The sequence below is a fragment of the Passer domesticus genome, chromosome 5 (genome assembly GCF_036417665.1).
Source record: "Passer domesticus isolate bPasDom1 chromosome 5, bPasDom1.hap1, whole genome shotgun sequence".
Lineage (NCBI taxonomy): Eukaryota > Metazoa > Chordata > Aves > Passeriformes > Passeridae > Passer > Passer domesticus.
In genome coordinates, this window is record NC_087478.1 from 67,298,690 (window position 1) to 67,325,087 (window position 26,398).

At 41.7% G+C, this 26,398-nt stretch overlaps 1 protein-coding gene and 2 long non-coding RNA genes across 5 annotated transcripts in view; 1 reads left to right on the plus strand and 2 right to left on the minus strand.

The window, feature by feature from the left end:
- Nucleotides 1–1,245: 1,245 nt before the first annotated feature.
- Nucleotides 1,246–13,121, minus strand: LOC135300820 (uncharacterized). The gene is made up of 2 exons (XR_010362592.1): nt 11,800–13,121; nt 1,246–8,808 (listed from the first exon to the last, which is right to left on the minus strand). It is a non-coding gene; the product is annotated as an uncharacterized LOC135300820 (long non-coding RNA).
- On the plus strand, nt 8,849–21,319 carry LOC135300819 (uncharacterized). The gene is made up of 4 exons (XR_010362591.1): nt 8,849–9,008; nt 13,559–13,653; nt 17,260–17,380; nt 20,764–21,319. It is a non-coding gene; the product is annotated as an uncharacterized LOC135300819 (long non-coding RNA).
- Nucleotides 18,490–26,398, minus strand: part of BMAL2 (basic helix-loop-helix ARNT like 2) — a 31,226-nt gene continuing 23,317 nt past the window's right edge. For all 3 annotated transcript variants that reach the window (XM_064420724.1, XM_064420723.1, XM_064420725.1), the window contains exons 12-17: nt 26,157–26,307; nt 24,898–24,953; nt 24,004–24,112; nt 23,459–23,546; nt 22,063–22,171; nt 18,490–21,065 (exon numbers count right to left, since the gene is read on the minus strand). In XM_064420724.1, coding sequence (XP_064276794.1) covers nt 20,929–21,065; nt 22,063–22,171; nt 23,459–23,546; nt 24,004–24,112; nt 24,898–24,953; nt 26,157–26,307 — 650 coding nt within the window. In that variant the 3' untranslated portion in view covers nt 18,490–20,928. The remainder of the gene's footprint in view (nt 21,066–22,062; nt 22,172–23,458; nt 23,547–24,003; nt 24,113–24,897; nt 24,954–26,156; nt 26,308–26,398) is intronic.

Below are 26,398 nucleotides of genomic sequence, written 5' to 3' on the forward strand. Positions count from 1 at the left end.
TAACTTATATAATGCATAGAATTTTTTTAAAAGCCAAACAATTTTAGAGACAACTGTGTGCTATTATTTCAAGTATGATGCAGCAATTGATGCCACTGTTTTCAGTGATCTGTGTTTTTTCAAAAACAGGCAAATAGATATAGGTCAATGTGGACCAAGTACAAGTTTCCACCAGTTTCAAGGGTACACTCCAGGCGAGCTTGTTATACTGGCACATTTTCTCAGTGTGAGATGTAGCTGAAAACCTTTCTGGTATGATTCAGATGACAAATGCCACCTCTGAGCTGATACACACCCTGGGGAAATGACTTCTTTTTCCCATGGAAAATGGCCTTTGTTTATGGCCACTCGCACTGGCTGACACTGGGGTGCCAACCTAAAAATTTGCTAACTTTGCTGGATTTTTCCAAAACTAAAACTGACAGCAACTAGGACCAAGCATTCCCTTAGAGCCCCAAATGCCACCTCTGAGCTGATACCCAGACCCTAAGGAAATATTTTCTTTTTCCCATGTAAAATGGCCTCTGTTTGTGGCCATGCACACTGGCCAACACTGGGGTGCCAACCTAAAAATTTGCAAACTTAAAAGTTAACTGGCTGCAGTTTTGATTTCCTTCTTAAATATATCACAGAGGCTCTACCAACTTCTCTAATTGGCTTAGCAGTACATCTGTTCTTAGTGCCAAGCAGGGATTCACTTTGCCAGGCATGGAGGAAGCTTATAGGAGCTTTTCACAAAAATTCACTTCTGTGGCTGGCTTCTGTCGCCCTTTTCTTTTGAGTTCTTCTAAGCCTTCTGATGTTTACATTCTTGTAACGAACTTTCTCATACACTTTTCTGTAAATACTTATTGTTTTGCATCCTTTTCTAGAAGGAAGATAAATTTAATGGACTGTTGGTTTGTCTAGTGTCATTGAAGATGTGGCACTTTCACCCTCCAATCCACTCTCATTTTTTGAAACCTATAAATGCTGGAGTCAGAAATTAAACACTCTTTTTCACCATGGAAAATCCAGTGTCCGCGTCTTTCTATTTCGTGTCCTAAAGTGACAGGCTTCTTCCCTCCCCACCAAACACCAAGCCATTCAAAACCAACACCTTAACTAACCTGTAGTACTTAGTACACATCCAATAATTTCTTTTAAACGATACTTTACATTTTTTATCAAATGCACTAAATAGAAATATATAAATTATATTAATAAAAATAGTTCCAGTTAAATAGAAATACTGGGTCATGCAACTCTGGTTTACATAACTATTTTTTGTACAATACACAGAAGCCTTTTTTGCCTATAAAGAAATGTTTCCTGATGGTTTGGATCAGAAGATTCAGTATTGCCATCCAGAGATATTTGTTCTGAAGGTCATAAGCTGTGATCAGTGTTTTGGGTATATTCTTTCTTGTGCCTTGCATATATTTTGGATAGAAAGCCAGTATAGATTATGTCCTTGCTGCAGTAGCCATGCTAAATAAGGCAGAGGGTCTGGCTGAAGTACTGGGGCTGTAGACTATCAACCAGGCCCCCAGGGCGGCGAGGATCTCTAAAGGAATATAATATTGGCTATGCTCTGGAAGTTTTACAGAGAAAGATCCTCATAGCTCTAATGATTTATCTCTTGGAGCTCTGAGGAATATGTTGTAAAGAAGAAGGCTGCTGTCTTTTCCAACAATCTTCCATGCATTCAAGAGGATAATTTAAGTTCTTGTCTGAGAATGAAAGAAATAATAGTAGTAATTAGTTCTTTTTCTCTGTCTGTGCACCACTGATTGAGTTTGGGTAGGTTACATTTAATTTTTTTTTCTTTAAATATTACAATGTAAGGTGTTCCAAATTCTCAAATTCTGCTTCCTTTTATTTTGTATGCCAGACTGGTTCATCTTCTCTCTGCTGTATTACTGCAGACCATACCTGAATGGATTTTTTTTTCATTTTGAACATCATTACATTTAAACTGTATGAACAGAACACTTTATTTTATCATTATTTTACCAGTTTGCAAGGAAATAGACAATTTTGAAGACAAGTGGCGTGACTCCACTTGCAGTTTTCAATGGAAGAAAAGAATTACAATGTCCTACATTCACAGCATTGTTTACAGTAATATTGCAGATAGTTTCCAACAAATTAGGTCAGGTTTTGGAAGCAGGCACACATGATAGTATAGAAGTCTAAAGAGTTTCAGTTTGGCTGTTTTTCTTGAAAAATAGTTAATATGTCTCAACGTTGTGCTGAACCTTGTTGTACATACACTTTGACATCTGAACTCCTTGCTGGACTTCTATAATCTCAGAATCAGATACAGTAAACCTGTGTTTTCTTATAGCTTTAAGAATTTGTTTCTAATCTATAAAAGCAAGAAAAGGTTGCTATATTAATACACAATAAAAATATGTTAAGAAAGAAATTAATGGACTGTTTTTCATACTAATTGGTACAGAGATTTAGTTGTTTTGTTAGCATTCAGAAACACATAATTATGGAATGATTATATGCAGGTGCTTTTATTGAAGAGCTCTGGGTGTCAGGGGTACTGACCCAAATCTGACTCCGACATGGGTTCGGCATGAACACGTTTTTATACTGTTATTGTTATATAACTACACATTAATTATTAAACTTATATTGTTCTATTTGAATACGTTGATTTCATTCAAACATGGATTTTTGTAATTTCCATCAAACCCCCAACATAATTTCTCATTATTGTTGTTATGATTAAACAATAATTATGTCCAATTGCCAAAAAATCATCGTATTTAACAATCATATAATTTATCATAGTCATGAAATGATTATACAGGTGCAGCCTAACATTTTTCCAGGGCCTACCTTAACATTTTCCTAGGGCCTACCAGGCCTATCCTTCCTTTCTAACTCCCCTGAATATTCCATGATTTTAGAAATATTTATACTATCAGTTTGATGGGGGATTTTTTGCTTCTCCATAGAATTTTAGAAGTGGTGGGGTAAGAAACAGTGAATTTTTATAGGTTTGCCTTAAAAGAAGAATTACAGGGGAAACTGTTGAAAGTAATTAATCCAGAACTCTATGCCTTTCATACAGAGTTTCAGAAATTAAAACCAAGAGGAGAGAGTCCAGACAAGATGACTTAAGAGAATTAATTCAAAATAGCATTTGTTTCTCCCTGAATTGCAGCTCTAAACCTCAGGATATTAATAGGAAATACATAACAATCTCTAACATTTAAAAATGGATTATGAAGTTTTATATCCAGTAAACTGTAAGGCTTCATATTTTAATCTGACTTACATTTTGGTGAAAGCCTGGAATCTTTTGCAATTTGCCAGATAACAAGGGATTTAGAACAGTAAGTATGCAAGTAGTCTTTTGGACCCTTTATCTCCCTTCTTATGACAATTAATACATTTATTATACTCCTATTTTTATTCCATCGGGGGATTTGATCATAAAAATGTCTAGTCATTCTTTTCCTATTTTCAACCGCTCAAAGAGCATTAACCAAAACTATTCAGAAGTTCTTGATCTGCAACAGTGTCAAGCACTATACTGGTAAGAGGCAGTGGACATCAGCAGATCCTCTATGACAGCACATGGCGGGGTGTTCTGCCAGGACTGATGTTTGAGGGGCTCTAATTCTGTGAAATATAAGGGGATGGGAAAAATGGAAACAGACTCTGAACTTCTAACCCAACACATGACAAAGTAATGGGGCGGGTGGAAATTTCTTTAGTCCCAGTGTTGTGGGTGATGATTACTCTTCCTACCTCCTTTGGCCAGCTACCAACACAGACACGTTACTCCACTTATGGACAGAAAACCAGAACAAGTAATTTTTGAACAAAACACCTATCAGGAGGTTAGAGTGCTTTTTGCTCCAAAATGTTTCAAGGGAGATAGGGGAACAATTCCATTTTAGAGTGTATTGAGAAGACAAGGTTGAAAGTTAAAAACCATGGGTTCTGTTTCTATATATGTTACTGATTTTGCTTATTATTTTAGTCATGTAATATATACATCTGGTGTGCTTTTTTTATTCTTTTTTTTTAATGCTTCCTTGAGATCAAAGCATAACACAGAAAAGTACTGTAAGGTTAAAATACTTTTGAGATTTTCAGCTCATGTTGAAAAGCTTGCAGCTACTGTTAAGGCCCATTGGACAGTTCATGCTTCATTTCTGAGAAGCTGTAAAATTCCCATCTGTATTTTAGTTCTAACGATCTCTTGCTGTGGTGGAGATGCAAATTAATAACAACAATTTTTGAATCTATAGGGATGTATTTACCATTTTGTAGCTGCCTTTTGAGTCTCTGATCCATTAATGAGAAAAAGGAGAAGTATCTGCACTGTTTTCTACCTGTGGACCATACACTACTGTCCACGTGCTCAGATTCAAAGGCAAACAATCCTCTCTGACCTCATCAGAAGGAAATTATTTGGATTCAAAATAGTAGATTAGTATTAGATTTCCACCAGCACAGTCCATTGGGCAGCTTCTATCATCTGCATTTCAATATTTAATCCCCCTCTATGTTTACTGTGCAAAGCACTTTCAGAATTATGGTGTGCCCATTATCTCACTGGCTGTGATGTTTGCACCAAGTCTCCCATGGAAAGGAGCTGTAGAAAAGGCAAGCCAGGGCAGTGGTTTCTGTTGTTCACTTGCAATGCCCATAAATCAAAGATATTTAGTCTAATTTAAGGCTGAAAACCAAAATGCCTCCAAAGGATTAAAAAATTCATCATTCAATACTGCTGTTGAGTATTCAGGACTAGAGCACCTCCCACAGGCTGAGAGAATTAGGGCTGTTTAGCCTCATGAAGAGAAGGTTGCATGGAGACCTCACAACACCTTCCAGTATCTGAAGGGAAGCAGGAGAGGGACTCTTCATTAGGAACTATGGAGACAGGACAATGGGGGATGGCTTCAAACTGAAAGAGGGCAGGTTTAAATTAGATACTGGGAAGAAATTCTTCCCTGTGAGGGTGGTGAGGCACTGGCACAGCTTGCCCAGAGAAGGTATGGACACCCCAACCTGGTGTTTAAGGCTAGGCTGTATGGGGCTATGAGCAACCCAGGCAAATAAGAGGTGCCCCTGCCTATGTCAGAGCATTGCAACTAGGTGGCCTTTAAGGTCTTTTTCAACCCTGGCCATTCCACGATTCTGTGATTCTGCTATGGTAGCGTTCAGGATAAACTGTGTTTTGCATGTTGGCCATTTCCAATACATCATTGGTTCCAGGTGCCATACACTAGCTTGCTACCTGAAAATTCTGTCAGAATGAAGAACATATCTATATATATTATACACATAATAAATGAACAAATGGGTTTACACATTTGTCCACTAAGTTTTTGATGAGATTGTTGTGAAGTTTCTTTTGGTTTTCTTGTTTGCTCATGAGGCAAACTGTCCTTGTGTCAGCTGCCTCAAGGGCAGCTTTTGCCTCCTCCTCCCTCCTCCCTCTTTCAATTTCTTTCCGTCAATAATTTAATGTTGTTTTCGCTTTAACACCTGAAAATCCCTGCATGCTTCTGGGTTTTCTCCCTTTTCATACAGATCTTCTTCCATCCTTGACAACCCATACTTTTCATAAGATAAGGGCATGTTTGTAGGCATAAAAGACTTTCATTCCTTATTTTATCTATGGGAATTCAGTTAATAGCTTCATGCCTTTTCATAGAAACAGTAGGGAATTGATGGCTTGTTCGCTGAAGTACATTAGGAAGAGGATGAAAAATTAATCATGTGGAGTAGAAATGTTGCTATCTATTTTCTTCCAAGAACTACCCCAAAAGATGCAGGGAGTGATGAAGCCTGGCTAGATGAGTTTCCCCTCTAATGGAAGGAAACTACCATGTGAATAAGGGCTCTGTGCTGAAGTCTCAGAAGAATAGGGAAGCATATGTGGTTTTAAAGTGAAATGTCTGTTAGGCACTTCCCTCTTCAAAGCAGCATGTTCCATGCCAAGCACACAACAAAGAAACAAAAGATGAGTCTGACTCTGCATTAAAATCATGCAATATTCCCATAAGTTAATTTCTCCCTTCTATAGGACTGACTTGAATGAAGATACACAGTGAAGTGTATCAAATGTCTACTTTTCATTTACATGTTTACCCTTTGTCTAATAATAGCCTTAACTATAAAAATAATGGTTGCTTTCCTCACTCAGACATCTACATTACCATGGTCTTAATCCAGCTGGCGTTACTCATCATTGACAACAAGTTTGCTATCAGGACTCTGATTACACAGATGCATCTCATGCCAGTAACAAATCCATTGCAGTATCAGCTCCCAGACAACACCCTACCCATGCAAAGTCTTCCCTTTTCAACAATTCTACATTTGTTTTGTTTGTGGAAAGATTAACACATAAAGCAAGAAATTGCTGTGCTATTGAAATGTGGCCTGTCAATACCTTTTCCTTCGCTCCAAGGTGCTATAAATTTGTGGGAAAGGCAAAGTTATTCCAAAAAGGGGTTTGCACCTATGAAGATTAATGCATAATCACAACTGTTCTGTAGGAGATTTTCCTTGCTTCACGTGTCTCTGTCTTACTGTCAAAAATTTTTACTGAGGAATACTTTTTGTTCTTAGTTTTGGTTGGGGGTTGCTGTTACATTGCTCTGCATCAGTGGTTCCAGACTCCACTCTGTGCCATTGGAGGCCCTGGTTTGATAGACAGGGACCTGCACCTATCACCTTCAGCCTGGGCCGCAGATATCTCATTAGTCAGGAGCTGGGCTGTGTGAGGATCAGACCAAATGAACTGTCTAGACCTGGGAGTTTTGAACTCCCTATAAAAGTAAGCCCTGAAAAATAAAACAGGCTGTTTGTTACAAGGACCTTTGGAGTGTGTGTCATCTCTGTCTCCAACCCACACCCCTCACCATAACACCACTCTGCTCTCACTATATGTTTGTGAGCACACACATCTCATTGATGACACACAAACTTCTGCCTACATGTTCCATAGCTGGGACATTCGATTTTTCCTTAGACAGGCAGTGTTTGCATGATCTAGCCAGAAAAAGCCCACTTATGAAGATACTGAAAAACACTCAAGTTGGAATTTCCTGCGAGAATTAGAAGAGGTGTGGGAATTGGAAAGATAGAAATCTTCACAGACTCAAGAGGGTTTGATTTACAGCCTTATAAGAAGCCTAGATTGATGTGAAAGCAAGGCACACAGACATTGAACAGAAAAATCATCAACTTATGTTTCTATAGTTATAAATAAGAATAGGCCTTAAGTAAGTAAGAAAACTGTATTAGATAAGATAACGAAGGGTTTCATAGTATAGTGTGATTCTAATAGAATAAGCTGAGAATTTAGATATTATAATAGAGACATATATGTGTACATGTAATCAGACCTTACTGGGTAAAAGTATCCACATTGCAGTAGAAAGAAGCAAAGGTGACAGGTTAAAAAAGCAAATCATACTAACTGGTGACTGTCCATTGGATTAGAAAGTTATACGGCTACAGGTATATTCTTACGTGACTGTGAAGGAGCTCTTGCTTGACTTCTGCAATGAGGTACTGTCTTGGTTTCAAACGACAGGAGTCTGCTAAGGAAGGCAGGGGCCTCCCCTGAAATGGAAAATGTAAACCCTCTCCCTCCGAACTGCTATAAATTTTAAATTACGGGGGCTCTCAGGCAAAAAATATGGGAGCAGGAATAACAGTTCTTTAATAGGGAAGAAAATTTAAAAAATAAACTATGCAGTAAACTAAAACAACACTGACTGAGTCAGAACACAACCTAACACCCTCAGGGTGTAGTCAGGGTGGTAGTAGCAGTCCAGTTGGAAATGTGGCTGCAGTCCTCCTGGAGTGTCAGGTGTGGTTCTGTTGGAGCAGGGATCCTGTAGAAAAGGGTGTAGTCTTCCTCTGAAGACCCAGTGGAAGAAGAGGCAGCTGTTCCTCTGGGAAATCCAGTGGTGAAGCCATGCTGGTGTTCCAGAATCTCCAGATTATTTCTCGGGTAGCAATGCTTGGCTCTTCCCTCTGGGTGGAGCATCTCACAATGGGATGCTATAGTTCTTATCAGTCATGCAGTGACATTCAATAGCCTATTATCAGCAGATGTCTCCCCAGTGGGAGGAGTGGTTGTGGAAGAGATAAGAAGAACTGCCCACTTAACAGAAGAACTGTTGTGGAAGAGATAAGGAGAACTGCCCACTTAACTGCCATACAGATGGCAAATGGAATAAAATTTCCTTGACAATCCAGGACAGGTACACTGCACACAACTCTGCCGCTTCACTCTGTGATCTGCACAGAACTGAAGCTCAGCGAAGGCATTCAGCTTTTCCACTTTTCAGCATCTGTGCAACACAAATGCACTGTGACACCCCTCCAGATCTTTTGTTCTTGCGACGCTGTAATGTGCGCACTGGTACTTCAAGTTAAGAAGGAGCAGGCAGAGAGCACTGAGATCTGACACGGTTTGCAGGTTGTAGAGGAAAGAGGACTGCCTCTTGAATGTGGTGCAAATACAAATTTCCACCAGTTTCAGGGGTACTCTCCAGCCAAGCTTGTTGTCCTGGCACATTTTCTCTCTGTGAAATGCTTTCCGATATGATTCAGATGGCAAGAGATGCAAAATACATAGTAGTGCTGAGAATGTAAGTGCCTGGCCTGAGCGTCTTTTGGCAGAAGCAGTGCACTAGATCCCTGTGCTGCCGCCACAATGATCTGTGCGAGAAATAGATGCCTATTCTCGTCCGGGAGAGTAAAAGCAGGACAGGTTACAAGAGTTGAAGAACAAAGCTACAGAGCACCGGACTGGTGGCTGCAGCATACAGGCTGTAAAAGGAGCGTGGCTGTTACTGGTCTACTAACTGAATTCACGGTGGCAGTTGTAAGCATTAAAGTTCAGCAAGAGCTACTTGTGCTGCTACCTATGCCTCTTCCAACCCCTCTGTGGAAACAACTGTGCTTACCTTTAGGTTCTGAGATCCAGAGAACACAATGGTAGATGTAGAAGGGAAGAACAAAGTGCACTGGTGAGTTTGATGTGGCTTACAGGGAGCAGGCAGAAGGTACAGCCCAAGGCTCGCTTTTATTTCTAGAGCCTTTTTGTATGCAAACAGCTGCTGGATGTTTGCAACAAAGACGTGAGAGTGAAAAAGTGACAGCAGGTCTATCTGGGAAAGAAGATACAGAGTATTGTGCACAGCTTAAAAGGTGTTAAAAAATGGAGATACTTTGAGAGCATCTTCTGTCTTAACACTTCCATCTGCATGACCTCTAGCTGTTTGGACAAGGTGACAATGAAAGAATGTGAAAATATTTGCTCTGCGAATGTCAGTTTGCACAGGAAAGGGGGTAGGTTGGCATATGCCTTCTGTTAAAGATATAGTTAGTAATTCATGCAGATAGAACTATATAAAAGGAATATATATAAAAATATCTCTAATTTATAATGGTATCCCTTCTTGCTGGTAACTGAATGGACATACAACCAGGATAAGAACAGGGTTATAGCTTCTAAGAGAAAAAACTATGATTTTTACAATATATCTAAAAACTAACTTACTGTATATAGGGAAAGGGAGAGGGAGGAATTTTTATCCTCAGGATGGTGAAACCATGGCAGGTGGGCAGAGAGGCACCACAACATTTACATGAGAAGGAAACCTCAGCTGTACAGGAGATGGGCATTCACGAAAGCATGTGCCCCGTGACGCCCAAGAGATGATGGCCTGGACAAGATACCTATCTGAGATGACCAGAGCCATCAACACCTTCCATCTGAATGCCAGAATCTGGGAATTGGGGAAGTGTATTATTCCATTCCCGGACGAAGGCTTTGTACAGCCCGAACTGAAGAAAGAAACCAACCTGAATATGAAGAACTCAGAAAGAAACAAAGGGACTCTGCTGCGGGCAAAATAAATCATATAAGAACCGCTGCCTCGGAGCAGCAGGTGTGGACGAGGTGGACTTGGTCCAATAGAGACCATTTCCCACATTCACCCAGCTTACCTCCGGGGAGTGTTATGCTGTCTGTTTGATTGTTGGCTGTCAGGACTGTATCACGGTCACAAAATAAATTCTTTTTATATTTTTGTTATAATTGGGCATATTTTCATTTTTACTTATAACACCTTCTGTCCTAGCACATCTGTCAGTCAGAACTGCAGCTGAAAATACTTTGCTGTAACAATAGTCTCTGCCACTTTGAGAGAATGTGCTAATGCTATATATGTCATTGAGAAGGAATGTGTGAATCACTAGTGTGTTTTCTTTAGCTGACAGACTGCAAAGGGACTATTATGGCCAGCACTGCCTTTTTGTTGTAGGACTTTTTCTTTGAGAGCAGCCGCTGGACATTTTGAAGCAGTTTGGGATCTTCAAGAATTAGACTGCAAGATGGTACACAGATCTTGAGGGAAAGTGCATATCTCCAGGGAGCTGGATGCAGTTCAGTGGGTGCAAGTTACATGTTGAGCAGCTGATGGCACAGAAAACGTTCGAAAAGGAAGAGGCTGTGCTGCAATTGCCTTTTATTTTGAAGCTTATAAACTTCACAGCCAACAATGAAATGATTCCTCTTCCTTCTCTGCTACATGCAGGACCACATTCTGTCAGTGCCCAAGAGCCAGGATCCACAGCGGAGTTCTTGCCCCCACACTGCTCCCACACTAACGGGGCTGGGCTAGAAATGTGCTGTCTTTTTCCTGGGCACTGTCAGTGCTCATCAAAATAACCACACCATTGCACTGTCGACTCACAAAACAAGGACACACACCAAGCCCAGCCCGAAAACCACCCCCCAGGACACAGCTAGGTCAGAAACGCCCCTGCTCTCACATCAACTGCGTCAGGACAAAAAGATTTTGCCAATCTTCCCCTTCCAACTGGATACTCTTCTTTGCACCACACTCAAAGGCCAACACCAGCTCTTTTGCCCTAACAAAATTTTTCACTCTCATACAGTCTGGTAACAAACTTGAAAACATCTGCCAAAAACAGAGTTCGCAAAACTGTCGGTGGAGAAAGCTCTTTGCTGCCTACAATTTCAATTGCACCCATCAAACTACAAACACATACCCTGCTATCGCCACTTTCCTTCTCAGCTCTAGGTACCATTGTAAACCTTCACTCTCACAGTCAGGATCCAAATGGAATGGCACCCGGGACTGCTCACACACTAAAGCTACAAGGGACAAAAACTTGTCCTTCAGAGGCTTGGCCTCTGCATTCCCACTGACAGTTCCACAACTCTAACCCAGAGAACTGCCTGTTAGGAAAAGCCTTTAAATTCACTGAGACCACCCAAAAATCCAAACTTGCTTTCTTTGCTGTTATAGGTAAAAATGAAATAGGCCCAATTCTAATAAATAAATTAAAAAAAAATATTCAGGACTGTGATACAGTCCCGACAGCCAACAATCAAACTGACAGCACAAAACCTCCGGGAGATAGGCTGGGTGAACGTGGATTTGGCCTATATCGCACCAAATCCCCCTCCGTCCACACCAGCTGCTCCGAGGGGACAGTTTTTATACTGTCTTTATTCTGCCCGCAGCAGAGTCCCTTTGTTTCTTTTTAGAGTTCTTCATATCCAAGCTGGTTCTTTTCTTCAGTCTAAACTGCACAAAGCCTCATCCAAATACATTAATGCTTCTTCCCCCCCCCCCCCCCCAATCTCAAAACAAATGGCATCCCCTCCTCCAAAATCCAAACCATCCAGGCCTGATCCTATACAAAGGTGTCAGAACACTGGTGTTGGGCATTACCTGTGCAGGGCACTAGATCCACTGAACACCAAGACTCAGCGCAGCTGCTTACCTTTTTCAAAAGAAGTGTGCTGGCAGAATTTCAAGAAGGCTGCCTTGAGGAAGTGGAAAACACATGTCAAATGGATTCTCTCAGGAGGGAGACGGCCTTCCAAAGATGGATATCAACTCCATGATTGCACAAACTGAGTCAGTGCTTCCAAACCAAATATGCCAGGATAGAAAGTTGCCCTTAAGCTGCATGACACAGCTTCTTATCTGCACCTCCAACACCGGGGCTAAGCTCTTTCCTTCCCATGAGAAAGCATTGCTGTTCTCCTTCAGGAACTTATCAAGCAAAAGTTGCATACCACATCCAGTCCTATGTCCAGCAATGGCTCCTACACATAAGGGGCCAGGACAGAAATGTCTTGCTGGACTATACTTCCCCACGGTACCTTATCAGCTGTCCTACCAACATTGCCACCATATATTTTACTTCCCAAGGAAAGGCACTCCAAGTAATTTGGCTTTGCCTTGCCTCCAGTACCATGCCTAGTTTTCCTAGCCTACCCTTTGCTTCCCTACGTCTACCTTGCCTGGCCCTACTTCCTGGCTTTGCTTTGCCTTGCCTACCACTCTTTGCCTTGCCTTCCATGCAGGTAAGGCAATGCAAAGCAAGTTTAGGCAATTGTAGGCAAGTCAAGGGAGAGGATGGCAAGACTGGAGCCGTGAGGGGAAAGCAAATGGGGCGGCAGGTGAGAGAAGGCCCAGAAATCAGAGGCAAGGCTGGGCATAGGAAGCAACGGTAACAGGAAGGGCTAGGCAAGGCAAAGCTCTGGAGGAAAACTGTAGGCAGGTCAAATGTGGGGCATAGGCATGCAAGGGAATGCAAAGCAATGGAGGAGCGGCCGGGCGCGGGCACCGCCCGTGCCAGCCCCGGGACCCTCCCGACGCCGCCGCTCCCTCAGCGCCGCCCGCGGCCCCGGCCCGTGGGGCGCCGCCTGGCGGACACGAGGCGGCGGCGCGAGTGCAGGGGGCCCCGCCGGGCAGCAGCGCGCTCCGGCACGGTCCCGGCCCCACAGCGCCCCGGGGGTGCGGATCTTCCCCGCCCCGGAACCCCGAGGTCACTGCACCCTCCTGGGCAGAGCAGCGCCCACCTCCCCCGTGCCCGAACCCCGGGGACTCCCGCCCGCCGCGCCCCCGCGGAACGACCGGGGCTGGATCGCCGCAGGCGGGAGGAGCCAATCCGGGGCGGGCGCTGCGCCCGAGTCCGGACTGCGCCTGGTGTGGAACCGGGGCCCTGCCAGGGCTCGGTCCTCCCTCATCCAACAGCCACCGGGTGAGACTTGCTGCTCTCCCTCCTCTCCCCCACTTCCTCTATGGCTCGAACTCTCCAATGGAAAAACCCATGAGTTTAAAAAGCCAGTGTAAACGGTTTGCTCTTTATTTCGGGAGCACAAGAGATTGTGAGTTGGAAAGAGCCACGAGGATCACCAAGTCAAACAGTGATAAGTGACTGGCCCACGTTGAATTCAGAATCTTGGCCTTGTCAGCACCCTGCTCCAAGCACCTGAGTCAATCTCAGGCTCATGGGGAAGGTCCTGCCTGGGATGGAAATGGCTGCTGCCAGCAAGGGAATTGCTATGCAAATGTAGCTCCTTCTTTCCTGCTAATGCTGCTTTACACACCAGCTCCTAGACTGGCTCTAGAGCAGAACTGGCTGGTACCTGACATGACAGCACAAAATTCTTCCAATAACCCTGGCTTTCTGCCCTTTCCAGGATTTACCCAACAGCTGTAAATGGTACTCATTCCATGTCCATTTCCAGGTAGAAATGATGCTGAGGGATCACTTGGTCCATGGCCAAAGTTCTTCTGGAGAGTGTCAGGGCTGGTCCCACCTGCAGAGGGGCATTTCCTGCAGGTGAGTGTTCACAGCCCAAAATCACTGCAGGTGCTGAGGCTGGGGCCACTTTCCTGGCCCAGAGCTGCATGGAGGCCTTGGTGACTCCCACTCCCTGCCAGGAATGTTCCTTGGTGCTCCTCAGTGTGTCCCAGTTGGCTGGGAATGCAGGGCAGGAGGAGTCTGGGAGCCCCAGGAAGGGAAGCAGCACCTCTTGTCCTCAGTACTTGCAGGGGAGGAGCTGTGCCTCAGTGCTCTGCCCGTGGCAGGCAGCATGCCAAACACACATCCTGGGGATGGGCACTGGGATGCCCGGGCAGCTCTGGGATGGATGTTGATAAAGGGCTGCCTGCAGCTCCTGGGCCAGGGGCTGTTCTGAACAGGCACCCGGAGATGCTTCAGCCCAGACAGACCCCACTGACACCCCAAAATTACCCCGAGGAACAGCTGGCATTACCTGGGAATGTTGGCACAGTGCGTTTGTGGAGGGGCTCAGACAGCAATTCCTGGTGCTGACCTCCCAGAGTTCCCACACACCCCCAGGTGTCCCAGCCCCGCCAAACCCCTTCCCTTCCAGCCTGGGGACATCATCCATCAGCAGTGTTAAAGTCAAGGGACTCTTCCCTCACAGAAATGAAACCCCAAGCAATGCTCTTGGAGATGCCTTAAAATAAAAGGTTAGAGTCAGATGAAGTTTTGTTTGCATTAGGTTTGGAGTTTTTCAGGGAGCCAGCTGGAACCACAGAACTGATGGAAAGCTGTCCCTCTGAAGGTGTGCTGAAAGCAGAGATGTGCATCCCTTTCTTGAGGGAAAAGAACTTGCAGAGGCGCTGCTGAGGCTCTGAAATGGATTCAGCTTCTGCAGGGAGATATATCCTGCCCTGGGCACAGGAGCTGCCTCAGCACAAGCCGGGAGCGCATCTAGCAACCGCCTTCTCCTGCCTTAAAATATCAACTGGACCCGACCTCAGGGGGGTGAAATCAGCTGAATTCCAGGGAACTCGTCAAGTGTCCCCCAGGGACATCAGTGGGGCTGGGAGATGAGGGTTATAAATAGCAAATGCTATGGAATACAAACGGTCCTTGTCCTGATCCCACTGAGCTTCCCTAGAACCTCTGCTGGTTCCTGCCACAGCTGGTGTTAAAGTGGCAGCTCTGCATGAGAATGTCCACACTCCACGAGGCATTGTCAGGTCATTCCAGGAAATTTGGGGCTGTGTGTATAATTCATCTGAAGTAGCAAAACTGATCCCTAAATCTGGGCACCACACAGAGAACAATCTTTGTGCTGCCCTGTCAGCTAAAGCCCCTGGGCTGGGAAATTTCAGCAGACAAATGTATGGAATTATGTAAATCCCAGCATGCCCCAGAGGAACAATCCAAGTGCCAGGGTGGGAGCTCGTGTCCTTCCCCTGCTGCTGGCAAGACAAATTCCCCTGGGCACAGTTGGCCTGGATGGGCAGGGGCTGGGAGCAGAAGGGGCGGGAGAGCGGATCAGCTGGCCGGGAAGCGACGGGACACGAGGCTGCTGGAATCTCATCTGAATCATTGAAAACATTCTTGCCCTGCAGAAGCCAAAGCAGATCCCTCCTGGCCAGGCTGGTGGGCAGCAGCTTTAGGGGAAAACACCGTGGCCCTGCCAGGAGCTCTGACTCTGCTTTTCCTCCCAGCTCCTGAGAGGAAGTGTCAGGGCCACTGTGAGAGAGTTCAAATCCAAACAAACCTCACATCCCAGTGAATGATCCCAGCAGAGAAATGCAGTGTTGTCATAAAAATCTTAAAGATCTGTTAAAAAGGCTATGACAACACAGTAACGGGATTCCCTTCTGGTTTGCTCTTGAAATGCTCCTGGTTCTGTTCTCATGTATTTTTACTCCCTCAATGTGCAGCTTGTAGAATTCATTCTGGAATTTACGAGGTTGAGCAGGGCTGGCTTTGGATTGACCTTCACCTCTGGTCCCACTTTGTGCAAACTCAACTTGGGCCAAGCTGGGTGAACTCATCACCTCAGCTTTCCCCTCCAAAATACCTCCATACTTATTCCCTGCAGATGAACTTCGATCTTCCCACAACTCTGCCACTCCTCACTTCCACTTGCCCTCACAGTGTCCCTTCTGTTCCCCACAGGTGCCCTGGTGACACCAGGGAGGTCCCTTTGCCTTTCTCCTGCCCCTCTCCAGCCCGAGGCCACTCCTTGCTCACTCTCTCCAGCCTTGCCCCACACAGGGCCTCTTCTCCCTTCCCCGCCAGCTGCTGCCAAGGAAGGAGGACATGGTGAGTCCTGAGCTCACCTCCAGACAGTCATTCCCTCACCCTGAGATGGCCTTGGAAGCAAAGGGCTATGGAAGAAATGGAGTCAGAATTTACAATAATTACCAAAATGGTATTGGAAAAGAGCAACAATGGAAGCAACAATAATTCCAAGGGAGCAGGAGGGATGCTGAGTTTTAAATGGGGTTTGAGTAATTTAAAAAGTTCTAAAGCTGGGAGATCATAAAGGAACACTGTCATAAGACCTAAGTGGTCACAAGTAAGAGAGAGACAGAAGATAAGAAACAACTCTTTGCTGGCTCCTCCAGCTCCACAAGCAGCAATCCACAAATCAAACAGAAATCTGCAAATGAAACTAGCAAGAGCCCAAAAGAGGAGAGGCAGCTCTTCCTGCAACAATTTTCCAAGGAGTCAGCCTGTGTCCATTGCTGCCCCCAGCAGAAAGGGCATCCTGAACACCAGAGGGGCTGGAACACAAATTCCATGGAGAATAAAGTGCAGGCATCCCAGAGCTGTTCAGAGCAAACCTTTAGAAGCTGATTGTAGCTTGCTGAAACAACACTAAGCTCACCTGGCTTTTTGTTTGATAAGGGATTCATCATCTCTTCAATTATAGTGAAAACAGTATCTGATACTGGAACTGCATTTGCAGATAAAAAAAGTATTCTTAAAATTCTAAAAGACCTAGCAAATCTAATATATATAAAGCTCAAGGGAAGAGGAGAGGCAGACATTGATCTTTTCTCTCTTGTGACCAGTGACAAGACCCAAGAGAATGGAGCTGGGCCAGGGCAGGTTCAGGCTGGAGATCAGGAAAAGATTCTTCCCTCAGAGGGTGTCAAGCACTGAACAGGCTCCCCAGGGAATGGTCACAGCTGCCAGAGCTCCAAGAGTGTTTGGATGACACTCTCAGGCAGAGGGTGGAATTTTTGGGTGTCTGTGCAGGGCCATGAGTTGCACTCTATGATCCTTATGGGTCCCTCACAACTCAGGAGACTTCGCGATTGTGTAATTAAGAAATCAATTTGCTTATCCTATTGTGACAAGGTGAAGTCTAAGGATGGAACCACTCCTCCCACAGAATTTCTATCCGCTCATGTGAAAGTATTTTGCTAAATATTAAAAGCCCAGTGGTATTGCCTTCCCTATCTGTAAGGTTTATGAAAGCAGCAATGTTTGAAGTCAGATTTTCCTGTTTAAAAGTATTGCACATTACCTGAGCTATTGTAGAGTTCAGAGTCCTGCTGCTCACCTTACAGCATCTTCCAGGAACAGCCTGAAAAACCTCATTGTTACCCATTAACAGTGTTACCCAAGAGCCCATTAATTATGTGGCTTTCTCTCTGTTGTGCCAAGGTTCCCTGAATGGTGTAGGACACATTACAGATGTTGGGTCATGTACATTTGGAATCTGCAAATTCCAGGAAAGAAGAGTCGCCACCCAGACAGAGTCAGCACTGTGGCAGCAACAGCCAAGGTAGAGCTTTCCCACAAAACTTTTTATCATTTCCAAAGATTATGTGATTATTTCTGGTGGTTTTGACAGGAAAACAAATGAATAATAACAAGTTAAGTTCAGTGCCCACATACCTGAACTTACCTTTAACAGATCAGGGATGGTGAGGTACTGTATTCTCTTTTCTGTCTGACTTTGGATCATGAACAGAAACCCTGTTGTGAACAGTCACTAAAATTACTTTAGCCTTTTATGCTTGTGAATAAACCAAATTTTCCAGTATTCCAAAAAGTGTAAGATCCACAGTAAATTCAGAACTACAAAGCACCACAGGAAAGAAACCTGGAATCAATCTCTTCTGTGGACCCATGCAACGGCACTGTACCTGACCATACCCTACAAGGGAACCCCAAAAGCACAGAAAGGATTCTCCCTGCTCCCAGAACATCAAGTGACAAAATGTTCATACGTACTCAACTATTTACATCAAAAAATACCTCAGAGATCAAGTCCAGCTATAACCCAGGACCACCAAATCCACCACTACCCCCTGTCCATCAGTGCCACACCTGCACATCTTTTAAACACCTCCAGGAATGACGATTTCTCCACTGCCCTGGGCAGCCTCTGCCAATGCTTGATAACCCTTTCTTTTGCCCCAATGTCCAATCGAAACCTTCCTTGGCGCAACTTGAGGCCAGTTCCTCTCATCCTGTCCCTCAGGAGCAGAGCCTGACCCCCATCTACCTCCAGTCAGGGAGCTGTAGAGTGTTGAGGTCTCCCCTGAGCCTCCTTTTCTCCAGGCTGAGCATTCCCAGCTCCCTCAGCTGCTCCTCACAAGCCTTGTGCTTGCAACAGGAAATGGAAAATTCAGGGTTAATGTGTGGACACCTTCAGAGTTCATCCCTGGAGGGCAAAAGGGTGTTCTGAAGCTCTTTTTGAATCCCCAAAAATGCACATTAGTTTGGATTACAGGCTCTCCCTGCCTGGGGAGCATCACACTGAGCTACCAAAATCCACAGGAGTTCCACATCCCTGTTTATGTTTTGAGGAAGAAGCTTGGGATCTGAAAGAACAAGTACTTAATATTTCAGTTCAGTATTAGACAGAATTGCCAGCAGACTTAACAGCAGGGTATCAAAACAGTATTTATTGACCTGGTTTAACCACATCCTATCATTACCTGCACCATGCCAGGAACAAACTGTCAGTATCTTACTAGAATTGTGTTGTTATACAAACAAAGATAAGCACATACTATCTCAATTGTATTCAAAAATATCTATTAATTTCACTAGAAATATTTACAAGTGACACTTTTTCTTGAAAAGGCTGCTTTAAGCCAGAAAAAAACTTACAAATAGTAAAGGGAAAATCTAATAAATTAATTGAAAGTTACAATATTTGTCATTGACTGCAAAAGAATCCAAGTTACATTTTTGGTTTTATTTTTTAGGGATAGCCAAGAATCCAAAAATAGTGGTTTGTGTCTAGAAACTTATCTTGTGAAAGAATTAATTTGCTCCTGCAGTAACAACAGCTGCCATGTTTCCAAACTAATCCAGTTTAAAAAACTGTTCTAATAAAGTCTGTATAATTTTAAGTTATTTGTGTAGTCATTTATCTATGAGCTACAGTATTTGCTGGTTTATTTAGAATTCGCTTCTAGAATAGAAAAGAGAAAATGCATTTTATAATGGCAGAATCTCAAATTTCATTTACACAAATAGATTTCTATCAGTTCTTAGAAAGTGCCTGCTTATTTCCTCCATTTTGCTCCATGATATACCCCAAAATTCAGAAAAATCAGAAAAATTTATTCTAATAAAGCAAGAGAACTGATTATTTTGGCCCCATGTATGTAAAAAAGAGATCTGAATGCAGTAAATGACATGCAAATTAAATGCCAAAAAAAAAAATTCTGCAGAGTTAAAAAAAAAAACAAAAAATCAATCCAAGAAGCCATTCTAGCAAATCACCATCACAAAAAATGCATCGTTTGACAAAGGAGTCATATTGTCTATAATATTCTCTGTCAAGCAGAGGAAGCCACTTCATGTCCAGATTGTGTCCTCATGAGGACAGGGTGGCTCCCCAGCAGCATAAGGATGACATCTAGTGACGGCCAAATCCATTTGTTCCCAACTCTAGCCTTCCCAAAAACACCAGCCCAGGCTGCTATCCTCACCTGGAGTGAGAGAGGTTAGGGTTGTACCTACATTTAAATACATGTATTAAAAAGATACACATGTACCAGATATCTTCAAATGCTTTCCTTTCATTACCAGAATAAAAAAAATTAAAAAAAACCCACCAAAAATACAACCCCAAAAAAAAAAATAAAAAAGAACCTACCAAAACCCAAACATGAAGAACACATTAAAAAAATCTGTAATTTTATTATATATAATCTATGCAAAAATTTGTTTAAACATTCGAGATAAAAAGATCCTCTTGCTATATTAGTGCTATGTTGTTCTAATGCAACCTCTAAACTGCCATGTTCTTGAGTCATTTGTTGTAATGGGATACAATCCTTGCAAAAGCTGTTCCAAAAAGATCATCCTGCATAGCATTTACTTACAAAGCTATAGTACAGAGAGATTTTTAAAAGTCACACACTCAAGCAGTAGAAAATTCTCCCAATCTCTCCAAAAACATAAAAGATGCTCTAGACTTTTAACATTTTTTCACCAACAGACAGTGCAAGCCTCACTCTGGAACCAAGACTATCCATTTACGCTTCTCTAGTTAGTAATGAGCGTGGGACAAGACCAAAGTGCTTTATTACAAATAGAGCATTATTTTTCTCTGGTTCTATGCACTGCCTCTCTAATAATACATTACAAATAATACAAAACAGTAATTAAGAGTTTGTTGCTCTTTTCTTATTCCTTTCTCATGTTTGTGTATTGGGAAAATGAGTGTTTTTCTCAAAACATTCTCTTCTGTTTATTAGGGTGATCCAATCCCAATCCTTGCTCCCAGAACTGTAGGCTTCATTTTCACCTTTGACTGCAAAAATTGCACTGCTGAGAAGTGCAAGGAGTCACAAACTGCATGGTTTGAGAATTACAATACCTTATTTTACAGCTGTAGTGTATGCAAATTGTTATTTCAATTAAATTTAATAGTTACAAATATTCTCAAACCATGTAAGTACAATAGGTTCTAGAGAAAGTAACATGGATAACTAATATTCTGCAACTTGAAACAAAAACAATAAATAAAAGTTTGAAGCATTAAAACTAAGAAAAAGTAATCATGTACATTGTACAGTACCTTTTGGTTAAAGCTTCTTAGCAAAAATATAGTAAGTGTTCTAAGCATTCCAGTTACAGATGGTTCAATATTAAAATTTCAAGGTTTCCTCATCATGAATAAAATATTGCATTTGTCCGTAGGTGCAGTAGAAGATATGTCTCTCTGAACAAGACTCTAGTCTTTAAAAATCCAGAGACAACAAGTCTGAATTCAAAGGAACCATTACAAAACTCCGATACAGTACTGAGGATGTAGAGTTGTTGTGCATGAGGGGTTTTGACATTCCCTTACTCCCAGAAGCAGCTCTAGAGAGCCCACTGGATATCACTGAGGTCAGCTGTGTCTCCCAGGCCCCCATCAGCCTCCAGGTAATTCATCAGAGCTGTCATCACAGTGTCATCGTTCTCACAGATGGCATCAAAGTCCAGCTGAGAATTGCCACCTATACAGTGATTAAAACAGGGAGCTTGAAGCAGGTGTGAACACTATGAACCATGGAGAACATGGTAACTTGCAGAACAGAACTGGTTTGAAGCAGAACATGCCTTTGAAGTCAAGACAAATATTTCTATGTTAAAAAAAACCCTAACTTGACTCCTTTTTAGTTCAACACCATTCCTCCTTATTCTGTGTTGTTGGAGTTGTTTTTAATGCTTTTTTTTTCCTAAACCCTTATTAAAGAATTAGCTTTTTCTACTTTGTGTTTCTTTTTCAGTGTTTTTCTTTTTTGGTTGGTTGGTTTGGGGTTGTCAGGGTTTGGGTTTTTAAATTTTTCTGAAAAGGCTCATAGTTCAACCAGAAGAAAGCTATAGGTTATAAATAAATAAATCCCTGGCAAATGAGGAAGAGGAATATGGAAAAGCTTCTAAGAGCTGAAACACAGGATCAGCATGAACATGGCTTTTACAGCATTTTGCCTTTTATGTCAAATATAATGCAATGGCATTTTCCTCTTACAGGAATTCTGTATCCAGACAAACTTAACAAGGGAAAGATAAAAAAAAAAAATTTCTGAACCATTGGGAGCAGCCCTTTGTACCAACTACTCCCAGCCTGTAGCTTAGAAAGAGGTAAAGTGCTAAAGGACAATAATTCACAAATTCCAAGAAGTTCCCTGATATTGCATTCAAATACTTTTCCCTCCCTTTCTCTGTCCTGGAGAGAGAACAGTAAGGTGCCTCATGAAATGTTTAAGAATGCAATGGTAAACTTCAGTTACAGATATTGTTTTTTGTCATGAGATTGCCTCACTTACCAAATTTTGCTGTTTGCCTTGCAGCAGTAACACATCTGTTTTCAGAGTGCTCTCATCTTCAGCCAGCCACATCTCTTTACAATTTATACATGGTTGTAAAGTGGTGCACTCAGAAATGACACCAGTGATCAGAAATATCAGCCCCTGCAACCCCCAGAATATCCCCAAGAGAAATAAATCTTACTGAGGAGAGGTTCATTACTGGGCAATGGAATAGCACCCTGGGTTTGCTCTGAATTCTCTAGAGCTTCTGTTTCTGAAGGACATAACTGAATCAACTCTTTATTTGGCACCTGAAAGAGCAGAATTGGTAGAAAGGACAGAATTAGATCCTAAATTCAGTCACAAATATTATATTAGAGAAACATCATAGATTCCTGTCAAATTATTAAGAACTGAAAAGAGAAAGTGAAAAATATACCTCATCAGGCAGATATTTTGCATTTAGAAGCAAATATTTTATGAGTTCATATAGCACTGGACCTGGCTTAAATAAAAGCTGTGACTTACACAGCTGTCAAAGGTACTTCATAGTGATGGCACTGCTTGAGGGTCAACTCAGTGTTTAGTAAATAAATCCACTACCAAACATACTGATTTGCACTTTCACATCTACTACCATAAACTACAAATTCCCAGTGACCTGATGTTTGTCACTGTCAAAACATTCCAGTTAAGAGATTAAAAAAGCCCTCATACCTCCTAGGTTCTATATGCATTAAACTATATTTATCATAGCAATAGAGATGGAAGTCATGCTAACCCAAAAAAGATAATTTTATCCTTGATAGTTGTTTTATTTAACACATACATGTAATTTAGCAGGAGAGATTCCTAGGATTGTCTGACTTGTGTATATTCTACCAGAAAATTAATAAACGTGAAATGCTTTCCAAAAGTATTTTAGGAACAAATGGGATACCAAGGCCCAGAATCAAGAAAAATCTTCAATGAATATGATGAAATTGTCCTTATGATGAGACATTACATGATTTAGAGAGTTCAGCATAAATAAGTCAAACAACTCTTCAGGAGAAAGATCTGTGGTAACACAGGGGAGAACATATAATAAAAAAAGGGGGAAGTCAAAGCAGCTCCTGGACCAGAATAGTGGGCGTTTTTCATAAGAAATGAGAAATGCAATGGAAAGATAAACTGTTTCTAACAGGAAAGAAATTTGCATTCAAAGAGCTGTTGGAGAAGTTTGTTCATGCCACGTCCAGTACAAAACATACAACATATTTAGGTAAGAAGATATGTTAATTATTCCATAGCTATGGGCAATAACTATGTTATTTATATAACTATGTTAGTTATAGTTTATGGTGTTACAAGCACTAGTAGATTTACCATTATATTAGCATAATTACCCATTTTTAGAAGAGTAATGAAATACCTTCAAAGTCACAATTTTAAACATTTCAAAACAGCACAGATTTTTTTTTAGAGTCTCTTCAAAACCATTAAGATTAAAAGTACACATTCACAAAAAACAAATCAGGACAATCTGGCTCAAACACAGGTTTTGAGCTGACATTAACCTTTTCATTTTAGATTTTTATAGGCCGGAGTGTACTCACATCGCTGCAGTTCATATTTAAAGCTGGAGAAGGTGACTTTCTGAGGAGATGTGATGGATTTAATTCTCCAGAGGGTGAAGAATGCAACCTAAAATTGCATGTGTTTAGTTGATTTACCAGGTCACATTAAGCAAACACTGAAAACCAGACTGTGTGGTGCAGAATCCACCAGACCTCCCCAGTGACAAAGCATGAGTCGGATAATTCAAAACAATAATGTCTTAAATTCTTCTAAAGATGCTAAATTATCCTGCTCCAAGTTTTGGTAGCAGAAAACAGAGAAGAGATCAGAAAATACCATAGGTACAATTCTATTTCTTGAGCACAGTTTTCTTCCTCTGTTGAATCACCAGCACAATCATGTGCTCTGCCAGGCATGAGACTGACATAATTATAATGGTACCTCATAACGCTATTGCTCAACCTAAAAAAATGTTATACATATAATACAATAAAAGTGAAATTGGAGCAACCCTCACATAATCATATATTCCTCATGCCTATCTTCACTTAAAAGCGTAATGATGGTATTATGCATTTATTACCTTTGTAATTCTAATATTTCATTTGCAATTTCAGTTCCTATACTTCCAGCACCAAGAACTGTTCCAGAGGACATTCCAGGTACACTTACTAAAGACTGTTTTACAGCATCTGTAGACAAAAAAAACAAAGCCCAAACAAAACCTTAAACCAAGAGCACTTTCATTGCAGAGCAAAGGATTCATTTTAAAGTAGCATTTGTTCTAAATATAAATATACAAGTATATATTTTCATATATGTATTCAGAAATTATACTCCTTTAAATACTGATTCATGGCAGAGGGTGTTGCAATATAAAGTGAATAATCTGTTTGTGAAAATTGTTGTTTTCCAGTAGTGAAATATATTTAATCATTGCCATCCCCAGTGTCTCTCACAGACAAAGAACATGAGTTTAAAAAAAGTCTTGGATTTCTCACCAGCTGAAATCAGTTATTGGAAGAACATTTTGAAAAGCAAATATAAAGCCTTGACAGCAAGATGGTGGAACGGCATGCAGAAACCAGAAACTCTGCATAGCAGAAAAATAATAACAAAATATGTTCTGTATCAGTATTCCCCTGTATTTTATAGGCAAACTCAGCACAGTTGCATCTATTCCAAAAACTGGGCAAAATATGGTCTGTGACAAAGCACAATATCCTACTAACCAAATACCCAGCTCTAGCAGAAGCTGCAGGAAATTAAAAGTAGGTTATATGCACTTCTTAGAGTTCTGTGAATTATGTCAATTGGGACTCTGAAAGTAACTAGACAGTGAAAAAGAAGTAGCTTTAAAAAAAAAATTAATCCTTCTTTGCATGCAACCTAGAATAAAAAAAAACTCTGGACTGGATAAATTTAAATTGACTGATCAGGAGACGCAGCTGTGATATCTGTAAGAAGTCACACTTGCCTTCTGCAGGTTGGGAACTGTAGAGGACCTCTTCTTCAGCTGATTCCTTATGACCTCTAAGATGTAAAGAAATTTTAAAAATCCCGAACAAGCCACAAAAAGTCAGCAATTTTTCCCCCAAGAGCAAAATCTAGCTTATATTTATGTTTAATTTCAAGAATACACAGAACCAAAGCTAACATCCTCAAACTAGGGAAATATAAGATATTCCTTACATACTTCCACGTTCAATTCTTTGTAATGTTTCTGAGCAGTGGGTGAAATACTGATTTCTACTTACTTTCCAATTTAAAAACAAAGCTAGTAGGATTGTCTGTGTTTCATGACAAGAGAATAGGGCTGTCATTTTCAGTGTTAGGAGGGAAATCAGGCAACCAGGAACAAGGACAGGTCAGAGGCTGCCTCGTGTCAGCAGCTGCTGCCCTCCTTCCCTCCTGCAGACAGCTGCAAATACCCGCATCTCCAGGGCAGGCAAAAAAGTGTCCTTGGGCTACTGGCCAGCACACACTGTCCGAACTGCTCTTCGCTGTTTTCTTGGGGAAAAAGGACATAGGCAAAAGAGGTGGGTGATGTTGACCTAAGGCATGAACCAGATACAGAATAGGCAAAAGGCTCCCTCAACAACCTTGTTTAATGGAAATAAAATCCCCTCTGTCCCCACTGAAAACCCTAATCATTGGCAAAGACCTTCAGTAGCACTGGAACAATCCCAATTACAGCTCCATTGCAAGGTGCAGAGAATGAAATAGAACTACAAATAAAAAGAATTAAACACACACATTTACTGTCCCCCAGGCTCCACCCTTGCAATCAATTTGAAGAGGATCTTTCTGTCCTGCCTTGCATTTCCACCATCTATCAATTGTGCTTCTCCACGTTCTGACACCTGGGGGTTGGAACTGGGTCACCTGACACACAGAGAGTTGTAAAGACCAGAAGGAAAAGCAGAATTAACTTGACAGTTCCATTTATTCAAATTTACTTCTCTTAAAGATCTTTCCCTTCTTCCTTTAACAAGAAACCCTTTCATCTCTTTTTTTTCCTACTGGGAAACAGCATAGTTTTCAGAATCAAATCCACAACTTAGGCCTGAAACAAAAATAGCTGGTAAATGCCGAAAATATGTTTGTCCAGCTTGTTCAGTCCCTTTTTGTGCAAGCTTGATGTTTTCTAGTCTTGTTCTGCTTTCTAGGCAGGTTATTTTAGTGCTAACTGTAATTATGACAAAAAATAAATGGAGAGTCATATAAATTACTTACAGTACCACAGTGTTGTTTGATACAATGTACTCCAGCTCTTTGGTCCAAGGATTCATGAAACTGAACCACTGACTCTTTAAAGTAACAAAAGTCCCATCTTTTGCTCTAAATTTGTAGGAATTTGTAAATACTTTTTCTTTGTTCTGCAACACTAGATAAGAAAAGGAAAGTTATAATCACCATATTTAAGCTTAGAAAGGTAAAGTTAGAAATAATAAATCTATTTTATAGCATCATAAAAT